This window comes from Nannospalax galili, unplaced genomic scaffold (genome assembly GCF_000622305.1).
Source record: "Nannospalax galili isolate Female #2095 unplaced genomic scaffold, S.galili_v1.0 scaffold960, whole genome shotgun sequence".
NCBI lineage: Eukaryota > Metazoa > Chordata > Mammalia > Rodentia > Spalacidae > Nannospalax > Nannospalax galili.
In genome coordinates this window covers 2100462-2112709 of record NW_008348313.1, presented here as the reverse complement: position 1 = coordinate 2112709, position 12248 = coordinate 2100462, and the positions used below count along the sequence as shown (strand labels likewise).

Sequence of the window (12248 nt, the reverse complement as noted above, 5' to 3'; positions counted from 1 at the left end):
TTCTCATCTCAAATATGAGTTTGTTGAACTGAGCCTTAGAATTGGGGGCTTAGAGGGAATGGTGGACTCCGTCCTGGGGGGTGTCAAATTAGGGGCTTAGAAGGAATGGTGGCCTCCATCCTGGGGGCGTCAAATTAGGGGCTTAGAGGGAATGGTGGCCTCCATCCTGGGGGGGTCAAATTAGGGGCTTAGAGGGAATGGTGGCCTCCGTCCTGGGGGGGATCAAATTAGGGGCTTAGAGGGAATGGTGGCCTCTGTCCTGGGGGTGCTAGATAGGGGAATTGTGGGCCTGACTTCTTGTGTTACTGACCCTGAAGCCAGAGTGTCTTGAGGTTTGGATCCTGGTTCATTGTCTTCCTGTGTGTACTGAGGCTGACTCAGCCTCTCTAAGCCTGTTTCTACCATTCTGAAAGGGCAGGGAAAGATGTGGCTTATTCACTCAACAAACAGTGGTGCCAAGGGTGGAGACAACAGCTTGTTCAGCATATGGTGGGTCACTTTGACTTTCTATTGTCCAATAAATGCCTCCCACATTATTGCAGTTCACAGACTGCCCCCCACACCAATCAAGAGCACAGCCATAGCTGAGGGTCCAGCTGGGGGTAAGGTTTATTTTTGCAGTGCCTGGAACACGAGGGACCTGAACTCCACTCTGGTTACACACCCTACAGAAAGGAGGGCGGAGCACTGGGAGGAGATGTCCATGCACTGCTTGCCCTCTGGAGGTGTCAGCTTGCTGAAGGCTGAGCTGACAGGCTCCCTTGCCAGTCACATCCCTTCTGAATCCTAACAGGAGGCCCATCTTCGCCTCCCTGCTGCCCAGCTCCTTGGTTTGAGGTCCCCTGCGGGTCCGGGCAGGGAAAGTGCTAAAGGCAGCATCATTTCAAATTATAAGCCAGAGAGGAGGGTCTCTGGGATGGGCCCTCCGTCAGGCCCTATCTTGTGGCTTCTGAGACATCCTGGGTCACTGGGATGTGGCAGGGGGAGGAGCCTCAGGCTCTGGGGTTGGTGCAGACCCAGACTGTGCCTCCTCCCCCTCCTCATCGGAAGCCACACCCTCCTCCAGCCTGAACACCTGCCGAACTGTGCGAGTGGTGAAGGTGAGTGGGCCACGCCTGTGGGAACAGAGGGAGGAGAGGGCTCAGTGAGAGGAGGGGTGAGGACAGGGAGATGGGGACAGGAAGATGGAGACAGAGATGGGATAAGAGATGGAGACAGAGATGGGGACAGAGATGTGGTAAGAGCTAGAGACAGAGATGGGGTAAGAGATAGAGACAGAGATGGGGCAAGAGATGGAGACAGAGATGGAGAGACAGAGATGGGGTAAGAGATGGAGACAGAGATGGGAACAGAGACAGGGACAGAGATGGGGTAAGAGACGGGGACAGAGACAGAGACAGGGACAGAGATGGGGTAAGAGATGGAGACAGAGATGGAGACAGACAGGGTAAGAGACGGGGACAGAGATGGAGACAGAGATGGGGTAAGAGATGGAGACAGAGACGGGGACTGAGACGGAGACAGAGAGATGGGAAGCAAGATCTAGGGCTAGCAAAAGGGCAACCAGGTGCACAGGGCCCCAGAGTGAGGCTAAGAGGATAGGGAGGCCACAGCCTCCTCTCCACCCTGGGTCCCCACCCTACGCCTGCTCCAGCCAGGCCCAGCTCTCTGCTCCCAGTCTCTGCCCACATGTGGATGGCATACCGGAGCCTGTTCCTCAGTGTGGTCACCTCCCGGTTCATGGACTCTGCAGACTCGGTGACATCCTCCAGCTCCCGCTGTAGCCGCCTCCGGCCAGCCTGTGCCCGGGATGCCTCCTCCTCCGCCTCCTCCAGCTGCCTCTTGAGCTGTTTCAGCCGGAGGTTACCCTTCTCCAGCTGGGGGAAGTGGGAGACCAGGTCATTTCCTGGGTGAGGCTCCCCCTGAAGCCTCCGATCCCTATTGTCACATATCCTGAACCACTGTCAGCTTCCACCCCTGCCTCAGTCTCCCCTGTGGCTGGCTGCTCTAGCTGTGACCACCCACACAGAGAACTTCACCCAGTCATGGGACTGAAATACACAAAGGACACCCCAGTGTGTGGTGGGAGTGATGGGGCTGTTAGTCTTCCCAGTCACCTGCACTCCTGTAACTGAGCCCAATAAACTCACTGTCTCAATGGCTTTCCTTGGTGGAGTCAGTTCTTGGGCCTGTCAGTGCCCTGGCGGGCAGTGAACACATGGCTCTTTGGGCAGTCACACCGTACACTCAGTGTCACCTCTCTCTGTTCACAGCCCCTGCTAAGCTCCCCAGGATTGCTGGACAAGGGGCCAGCCCTTCAGGCCGATTCTCCAGGGCCTGACCAGTCTTCTTAATGTCTGTCTCCTGATGAGCCCACGGACCACATTAACCTCACCCTGATCTCCCCAGACACTGCTACAGCTCTGCATGCTGGGAACACATGTCTGACTCCATTGGTGTTTTTGAGACAGTCCCTCATGGAGCTTAGGCTGTCTTGACCTCACTAAGTAATCAACGATGATTTTGAGCTTCTGATCCTCCTGCCTTGCCCTCCCAAGTACTGGAATGACAGGTGTGGACAGGTTCATGCAGAACCGTGGATGGAGCCCTGAGCCTTGAGCATGCCAGGTGGGCACTCTACCAACTGAGCCCTCACCCCAGCTCCAGTTTCATCATTTATGTTCCTCTCTCTAGCTATATATTTATTTTATTCACTTCAGTTCCCCAGGGCCTTTGTACCTGCTGGTCCCTCTGTCTGACCCTTCCTCCCTCACCAGGTCTGTATTAAAATGTCTCCTCCTCAGAGAATCTGCTCCAGTCCCCCAATCTGGAAAGAAAGCTGTGTCTTTTTTTTCATTCTTTTTTCTCCCTCCATTGCCTTCACCACAGTCTGGCATTATCTTTCCTTATTCAAATGCTTATTACATCACATCCTAGGCTAGCAACAGGAGCCTCATAGGGCCAGGGCCTTCTGGAACCTTCCCACACCCTATTTATAATGCCTAGCGATGTGCCTCAGGAAGTTCATGTTTAACAGCTATTTATGCAATGAACACTAAACAAGGCTTAGCTAAGTTTTTTTCTTTTCTTTTTTTCATAGCTGAGCTTTTAAGGGCACAGTAAACGGTGACTGGGGCACAGAGGAGCTTTTAAGTGCACAAGGATTCCATCAAGGCACAGGCCTGGACTCTCACATATGGACTATGAGACATTTTTGTTCTTGTTGGTTTGAGACAGGGCCTCTCTCTGTAGCAAGGTGGCCCTGGAACTCACTACGTGGCCCAGGATGGCCTTGAAATCAGAGCCATTATCCTGCCCGGGCTGACACCACAGCTGGGACTCCAGTGCTACATGTAGGCAGAGCTGTGTTGTTTCCTGGTTTTAAGCCTCACTGGCCACTGTTCCAGGGGGATGTCATGGGCTCACCTGGTCCCGTAGCTGGTCAGCCACCCTGCGTTCTTCCTCCACCTGGAGAACCACCTCCTTCAGCCGCTTCTCAGCTCTTCTCACCAGCTTGCCCGAAAGCATGCGCTCTCTACAGAGAAGAGGAGAAGACTCAGGGAGGTGCCCTGTCCCCCGGGTGTTGGGGGCCTTTGTTGTGTAAAGTAGAAGTTTCTTCATGTCCAGATAGCTCACGAGCTCGAAGCCATATGCAGAGACTCCTTTCACAGCAGGGTGCCTTCCTGGCATTTTTCCTGACTCCTTTGTGAAGTAGCAGCCACATAAACATGGCCTCTGGCTCTGGAAATGCCATGCTTTCCTGTGTGATTTTCAGGCAGTCTGGCAGCATGGCAGGAGCCCACTTCCATATGTAAATAGGGTATCTCACAAAGTGCCTATCAGTTAAAGCTTTTAGCACTGCCCCTACAGTATAAAATATCCTAGTTTTCCCTCAATAATTTGGAGCTGGAAGCGGAGCTGGAGCTAGAGCAGGAACTGGGTCACTGAGACTTGGAGAATAAAGAGCTGTACCACTGAATCTGACTGGACTGAGTCCTGTGTCTCCTGCCTGCAATCTAGTCTCCCCGGGGGGCAGCATTCCTCCATCATCGACTCACGAACACCCAGCTTCAGCCACCCCGTACTTTCCCGCGTGGTCCAGCGGCCGTGGAACTCGCATATTGAGGAAAGTGCACGGGTGAAATCAGGGCGGGACTCGGCTGGGCAAAGCCTCAGCAGCAGCAGGCTTTCAGCACCGCAGCGGCGGACAGCGACGCGTGCCTGAGAACAGAGAAGCCAATCCCCGCGGAACTCGCTGTCTTCCAGGGCGCGCGCAGGGGACTGATCCCCGCTGGACCGCGCGCCCCATACCCGGGCGTGGCTGGTGGCTGTTTCCCAGACACTGGTACCAGGCCTCCTTCTGCAAAGTCTGAAACCTTGATTTCCTAATCATCCTAACATTGTCTCCCGTGACATTGATTTCTGTTTCGTTTTGCTTTGTTTTTTGTTTGTTCTTTATAGAGACAGGGTCTCCCTGTAGCCCCAGCTGATCTAGAACTCACTATGTAGACCAGGCTGACTTCGAACTCACAGAGATCCACCTGCCTCTGCCTCCTAAGGGCTCCGATTAAAGGTGTGTGCCACCAAGGCCAGCCATAACATTGACAGTTTTGAGACAGGCTCTCACATAGCCCAGGTTGGCCTCTAACTGGCTACATAGCCAAGGATGACCTCGAACCCCTCATCCTCCCACCTCCACTTCCCAAGTGCTGGGATCACAGGCATGTGCCACCACACTCATTTTATGCAGTGTTAGGGACTGAACCCGAAGATCAGTGCATGCTAGGTAAGCACTGTACTGACTGATCCACCCCTCTAGCCCCAATCTGCCTTTCAATGTATAACAATACTTGTCCACTCCTGGCCAAGGTAGAGACACTGAACTGAAAACCTGGCCTCTTAGGTAGGCAGACCATCTATTCCTGTTTCCTATATATCAGATAATGACCATGGGACATCACACCTGTGCAGACAGGAAGCCTAGCATCAGTAGATGCAGACTATTGATATTTCTGATCCTGTGGTTGCTCAACTGTGTGATTACCAGGAATGCCTTCTACACTGAAAGAACCTCAGATATCAGGCTGTGTGGAGCAAACATGTTGCTAGTATCATTAGCATGGTTCGCTACCGCTGTTACACGCATTTTTTTTTTTTTTGTCTTTTTGAGACAGGGCCTCCCTGTAACCCCAGCTGGCCTGGAACTCACTATGTAGACCAGGCTGGCCTCAAACTCACAGAGATCTGCCTGCCTCTGCCTCCCAAGTACTGTGGGATTAAAGGCTGTGCCACCACACCTTACTGGCCCTCTTTTTAAAATTTTAATCTTTTTGTGTGTGATTATTTTTTACTTTGGTTTGATGGTCAGTTAAATGTCAACTTGACGCAATCTGGAATCATCTGGGAAGACTCCCTGTGATGGACTGTCTAGATCAGTCAGCATGTCTGTGGGGGATGGTCTTGATTATGGTAATTGATGTGGGGAGACCCAGCCCACAGAGGGTGGCGCCACCCCCTGGTTTGGGGTCCTGGACTTTGTAGGCGTGGTGGGCTGTCTCCCTCTGTTCTTCACTGTGGTCGTGACCAACAGCTCCAAGTTCCTGCCTTTGATTGCCCTCCGTGACAGACTATGGCCTCAAGTTCTGAGCTGAAGGAACCCTTTCCCCTTAAAGTAGGCTTTGTTGGTATTTTATCATAGCCCCAGGAAACAAACCTAGGACAGCATGTGTGTATTCATGTGTGCATGTTCATGTGTGTGTGTGAGACTGTGGGCCCTTGGTTTCCACCATGTGTGCAGTCAGAGGACAGCCTTGGGTGTCAGCCCTTGCTCTCCATCTTGCTTGAGATTGGGCCTCGTTGTACATAAGGCTAGCTGGTCCACAAACCTTGGGGATCCTCCTGTCTCTGCCTCCCACCTTGCTGTAGGAGAGCTGGGATTACAGACATATGTGACAGTGTCCAAAGATCTGAGTTTAAGATCAGCAAAACCATGTTGCTGACCCTCAGAAGAGCAAAGAAACAGGAATGAGGCTGACCAGCCCAGCACAAGAGAACTTACCAGCCAGGCCCAAACCCCTCAGCAATAATAAGCTTATTGTTTTAAAGTCACTAAATTTTAGAGTGTTTTGTTACACAGCTGTAGTTAGCTGCTACACTGTTGTATAAATTTACCAGTTACTTCCAGGCCAAAGCATCCTGCTTGACTGACCTGCTCTCCTGCTCTAGTTGTTCCTCTGCCTGGGCCAGCTTAGACTCAAGAGCAGCGATCACCATCTTCTGGCGGGCACGTGCCCCAGCGTCCTCCTCGCCGAGGCGTCCCCGAAGCTCCTGGATCTGCTTTTCCAGCTGCTGACGCCCACTCTCAGCCTTGGCTGAGAAGCTGCGTTCAGCAGACAGCTCTGTGGTGAGGGACTCTACCTGCAGCAGGTGGGGAGATGGGAGATCATGATGGAGCCTCGGAAGGACACTGGTGGCAACGCTAGATACCTCTGGGGATGAGTTGAGCCAGTGACTGTTACATGCACAGCACAGAGCCCAGTAGTACTGAGCATTCAGCACTTCAAGAAACCCAGGAAAAACAATCTACAGTAAATGGCAGCTTGTAATCTTTAAATATATTCAGAATTATTCAAATTTGTCTAAAATAAAAAAATTTTGATTTTTATTTTATGTGTATGAGTGTATTGCCTGCATGTATGTGAGTGCACCCATGTTGTGTAATGCCCATGGAGGTCAGAAGAGGGCATCAGATCTCCTGGAACTGGAGTTACAGATGGTTATTAGCCCCCATTTGGGTGCTGGGGACTGAACCCGGGTCCTTTGCTCTTAACCACTGAGCCATCTCTCTAGTCCTCAGCCAGCCCTTAAAAAGTTTTGAGACAGGCCAGACACAAAGGCACAGGCCTTTAATCCCACCACTCACAAGGCAGAGGCAGGAAGATCTCTGCAAGATCAGGGCCAGCCTGGCCTACATAGTGAATTAAGGCCAGCTGGGTCTACAGAGAGACCCTGTCTCAACAAACACAGACAAATAAACAACAAAATTTTGAGACAGGATCTCTATGAACTCAGTCTAGGCTGGCCTAGCTCTTAGAATTATCCTGACTTACTCTCCCAAGTAGCTAGGATGACAGATGTGGACCACCATGCTATTTTATGTTTGTTTTGAGACAAGGTATCCTTGTAGCCCAGGCTAGCCTTGAACTCCCTATGCACTAGAAACTGACCTTGAGGGCTGACGCTCCTGTCTCTACCTCCCAAGTCCTGGGATCTACAGGTGTTGCCTGCCACCACAGACTGGCTGGGCTTTGCTATTTCAGTGAGTCTGAGAGATTGTCACAAACATATTTAAATGCCCTAAATTCTAAGGCTGTGAAGGAGGCTATTTCAGGTGTCCTTCTTTCCTCTGTACTCAGGTCACCTGGGCAGCTGATGAGAAGCAGGTGGGCTTCGGCCCCTCCTACCAGAGACACTGACCAGGTGGGTCTGAAGAGCGGCCCAGGTATCTGTATTCAGAACAGAGATTTTGTGCGGTCAACTGAGGAACACGGCCTCCACACAGATGTGTAGACGGGGCCCTAATAACACCTTTGACTCCCTCAGCCTGGACAACGCAGGGCAGTAGAAGCAAGTCTGTCCTTGACTCGAGCTTCTCACACCTCACTCCCTTTCACCCTTTGGAATTCTATTGTAAAATAAAATAGTGACGGGGCTGGGGCTCAGTTGGTAGAGTGCTTGCCCAACATTCATGAATCCCTGGGTTACATCCATAGCACTGTGTGAACCAAGCATTGTGGTGCACACCTGTCATCCCAGCACTCAAGAGGTGGAGGCCGAGGAGGATCAAGAATTCAAGGTTGTCATTGGTCACATAGAGAGTCCAAGGTCAGCCTGGGCTACATGAGATTGCCTCAAAAAGCAAACGGGCCAGGCTGCAGAGATGGCTCAGCAGTTAAGAGCACTAGCTGCTCTTGCAGAGGACTTAGATTTGGTTCCCAGTATACACATGGTCTGTCACTCCAGTTCCAAACACCCTCTTCTGACCGCTGCAGGTACTGCACACATATGGTCCACAGACATACACACATATACATAAAATGAAATAGATCTTTGTAAAAACCCAAACAGGGCTGGACACAGCAGTGCATGCCTTTAATCCCAACACTCAGGAGGCAGAGGCAGGTGGATCTCTTTGAAATCAAGACCAGTCTAGTCTACATAGCAAGTTCCAGGCCAGCTGGGACTACAGGGAGACCTTGTCTCAAAAACAAACAAAATAAATAAACAAATAAAATAAAATAATAAACCAAACAGGAAAAAAGTGACATTTAACGCCAAACAATGCACATGGTGGTACACATCTGTGATTCCAGCACTCAGGAGGCTATGACAGGGGAATGCTGTGACCTCAAGGCTGGTTTGAGGTTACTGCGGGGGGGTTGATCCTGCCTGACACCCAACAGCTGGTCCCCACCACCCCACCACCTTCACCTGCAGTGAAGTCTTTTTGCCTGTGCTAGTAGTGACCTAAGTGTTTGCATTTTATTGGTGTATGAAGTCACCTGCTTACTGTAGTGTTTGTCTTTCAAGACAGGGTCTCGCTCTGTAGCCCCAGCTGGCCTTGAACCCACAGCAACCCTCCTGCCTCAGTCCTCCCAAGTGCTGGGATAACAACTTACAAGGTGTGTGTGCCCCGAAGGAAAGACACTTTAATTCATATTTGAAGCCACGATTCCCAAGTCACAGATGGATTAGTCATGCCTCTAGCCTATGAACTCATCCTCAACTCTCAAACCGGGTCTCAAATTCTCAGATGTCCCTTTCTATTTGTTGAGTGCTGAAGGCAGGTGGTCTGGCTGGTGGAGGTGGCCATGCCTACCTGAAGCAGAAGTTTTCGGTATCTGTCATTGAGCAGCTCCGCGTTGCTCTGCTCCTCCTCCAGCTCCTCTTCCATCTGCCCCAGGCGGCCCTCCAGCTGCCGTTTCTCCTCCAGGATGGCAGCCCTGGAGGGAGGGGAAGGGTGAGCTTGGAGGGCAGGCGGACCCAAGGAGGACGCCGGCCAGCGCTATGGGACACTCACTTGCTGAGATTGCCGTTGGCCACCTCGTCTGCCATCTCCTCCCGGTCTTGCTGGGCCTGCCGTCGGGCACGGTCTGAGGCGGCTAGTTCCTGTGGGGGCAGGGGCAGGGCAAGGGAGGTGAGTGGGTGTCCAGGACACTGGGGTCATCCTTTCTCTGTTCTCCTTTGGGCCGGCTGCCTCCACCTCTCCTGGCCTGCCCTTCTCCTGAGCTTGGACCCTGGCAGCCCTGCTCCTCCACCAGGTCCCCTGTCAATCGGCCTCCTCCTGCCCCCAGGCCATCCACTGCCCCTGCCTTCTGCCCCCTCCTCTGTATCACCCCTCGCCCCCAGGCCTCATCCTTTCCTTAGTCCCTAGGACAGCGCCTCACAGTTCCTGAATCCTCCCAGGGCTCGCTAAGGCCCTCTGGACAGGAGCCTGGCTCAGGCTGACACAAGGCACAGGTGGCTACTGCCAAAGCCTCCCACCCAAGGCCTCCTTACACACTCCTCTTCCCTGCCCAGGGCCTAAGACCTCCCTAAGGCCCTACCCATCTCCCTACCCGTCCACCCATCTCCCCTCCAGGGGCCTGGACTCAGCCCCGCCCACTCTCCCTCCAACCTCATGGCCTTGCTAGGTTATGCCCACCCTCAACACCCCGCTTTGCTCAGACCCCTCCCCTCCCCTCTTCGGTGCTCACTCCTCCCCCTCCCCTCCCAGCACTCAGCCCCGCCCCTCTCCTCCCAGCGCTCAGCCCCGCCCCTCCCCTCTCTGCACTCAGCCCCGCCCCTCCTCTCTCTGCTCTCAGCCCCGCCCCTCCCCTTTCTGCGCTCAGCCCCGCCCTTCCCCTCCCTGCCCAGCCTCACCTCCTGCAGCCTCAGCACCTCCTCTTCCAGCCCCTTGAGGCGCTTCTCACTCTCCTTGTTTAGGGAAAAGATCTCCTCCCTCGAGGTGCGGGTTTCCTCCACCTCCCGCCACAGTTCCTTCATCTGGACCTGCGCAGAAGCAGCAGTGAGTGCTCAGCTTGTAGAGCCTAACCAGGGACCCTCCCTTGCACCCATCCCAGAGCCTGGGTGTCTGCCAGGAGCCTGAGCACGCTGTGTGCACTTGGGCCAAGTCCACACCCTCTCTGGGCCTCAGTTACCCTCCTCTTAGAGCACCTTGAACTAGGAGAGAGGGCTCAGCGGTTAGAGCACTGGCTGCTCTTGCAGAGGAGCCGGGTTGGAGTCCCAGCATCCACAAGATGGCTAACAACCATTTGTAACTCTAGTTCCAGCGGATCCAACGCCCTCTTCTGACCTCCACGGGCATTGCACTACATGGGTGCACTTACACACATGCAGGCAATACACAAAATATACATAAAATAAAAATAAATAAAACACACCTAACATGAGCTAGAAAACAGCCTGTTGATGTGTGTCACTGCCTGAGAATGTGCCCAGACTCAAAGTATTCCTACATTCAAAGGAGCCAATGAGGAAACAGGAACACAGGCAGGGGTCAAGGGTTAAACCAAGCCATGGTCTCTCTGCCTGTGTGAATATGCGTTTTGGACTTTGGGAAATGTCCAGTAACAATTGCTGCCTCAAGGAGACAAACCAGAGGCACCTGCGGTTCTAAATTTTCTAGTATGGGCTGGATGGTAGTGTGGGTTCTGCCTAGAGTCCCCCAGTGAAGGGCTGGGGTGTGGCTCAGTGGTAGAACCCCTGCCTAGGATACCCCAGTGAGGGGCTGGGGTGTGGTTTAGTGGTGGATCCCCTGCCTAGAGTTCCCCAGTGAGGGGCTGGGGTGTGGCTCAGGGGTAGAGCCCCTGCCTAGTATCCCCCAGTGAGGGGCTGGGGTGTGGCTCAGTGGTGGAGCCCCTGCCTAGAATCCCCCAGTGAGGGGCTGGGGTATGGCTCAGTGGTGGAGCCCCTGCCTAGGATCCCCCAGTGAGGGGCTGGGGTGTGGCTCAGTGCCTAACACTGGGCAAAGGTTCAATCTTCAGTGGTGCTAAATTTATTAAACAATGACTTAATATGAAGGAAATGCAAGCTAGAAAGAACACTGGACCACGGACGCGCAGGCTAACCTGCTTGTTCCTTCTGATGGAGAAGGTGGTGAGGAGCAGACCCTGGACCCTGGATTCTCCTGCCTTCCAGCCCTTCTCACCTGCATCTTGCGGAGTTGCTTCACTGCCTCCTCCTTGCCCTGCCCAGCAGCCGAGGTCTGCGCCTTCAGTTCCTCCAGCTCTGCCTCCAGCTTCTTCCGAGCAGCCACAGCCAGTGCCCTCTGTTTCCGCTCCTCATCCCGCTCCACTTCAGCATCCCTCAGCTGGGAGGCAGGAGGGGTCAGAGGTCAGGGCACTCAGGCTCCCTCCAGGTACCCATTCCTCCTGTCCTGTGATTGGCCCTGCCTCACAGCTCCTCTCAGTCCCCACATGCTCCCAGCATTGCCTCCTTCCCATATGAAGTTGCTTTCTGCCCCCAGTCCTGCCTGCACCTGTTGCCTTTGGATTGAAGCACTGGGGAGGCCCAGGATGTCAAAAGAAGAACTCACAGAAAAGTTACAAAAAGTTCTAAAAAAAAAAAAAAGTTAAAAGAAATTAAAGAAAAAATTACAAAGACAAAAAAGTTACAAGAATTCACAGAAAGTTGTTGTGCCCAATGTGGTGGCATATGCCTTTGATCCCAGCACTTGTGAAACATGGGCAGGTGAATCTCTGTAAGATGGAATCCAGCCTGTCTACACGATAAGTTCTAGGCCAGCTGGGGCTACAGGGAGACCATGTAGCAAAAACACCAAAAAAAAAAAAAAAAAAGTAAAAACTTACAAAAAATTACAAGAACTCTAAAAAGTTGTAAAAACATTTAAAAAGCTACAAAAATTCACCAAAAAAGAACTCACAAAAACACTTGCAAGAATTCACACACAAAAAAAGTTACAAGAACTCAGGAAAAAGTTACAAGAACTCATTTAAAAAGTAGTAGGAATTCACCAAAAAGATTACAAGAATTCACAAACAAGTTACAAGAACTCAAAAAGTTACAAGAATCACAAACTCACAGAAAGTTGTAAAAACACAAAAAAGTTACAAGAACTCATAAAAAGTTGCAAGAATCCACAAAATAAAGTTACAAGGACTCAGGAAAAAAGTTAAAAGAACTCATAAAAAAAGCTGTAAAAATTTGCCAAAAAGGTTACAAAGAAT

General features: G+C 52.2%; 1 protein-coding gene across 4 annotated transcripts in view; it reads right to left on the bottom strand.

Annotated features, from left to right (window-relative positions):
- Positions 1-585: 585 nt before the first annotated feature.
- The window catches only part of Myh14 (myosin heavy chain 14), a 70395-nt gene continuing 58732 nt past the window's right edge, over positions 586-12248 (bottom strand). For all 4 annotated transcript variants that reach the window (XM_008845131.3, XM_029569296.1, XM_029569297.1 and 1 more), the window contains 8 exons: positions 11210-11371; positions 9922-10050; positions 9080-9168; positions 8879-9002; positions 6209-6417; positions 3427-3535; positions 1705-1877; positions 586-1115 (listed from right to left, as the gene is read on the bottom strand). In XM_008845131.3, coding sequence (XP_008843353.1) covers positions 965-1115; positions 1705-1877; positions 3427-3535; positions 6209-6417; positions 8879-9002; positions 9080-9168; positions 9922-10050; positions 11210-11371 — 1146 coding nt within the window. In that variant the 3' untranslated portion in view covers positions 586-964. The remainder of the gene's footprint in view (positions 1116-1704; positions 1878-3426; positions 3536-6208; positions 6418-8878; positions 9003-9079; positions 9169-9921; positions 10051-11209; positions 11372-12248) is intronic.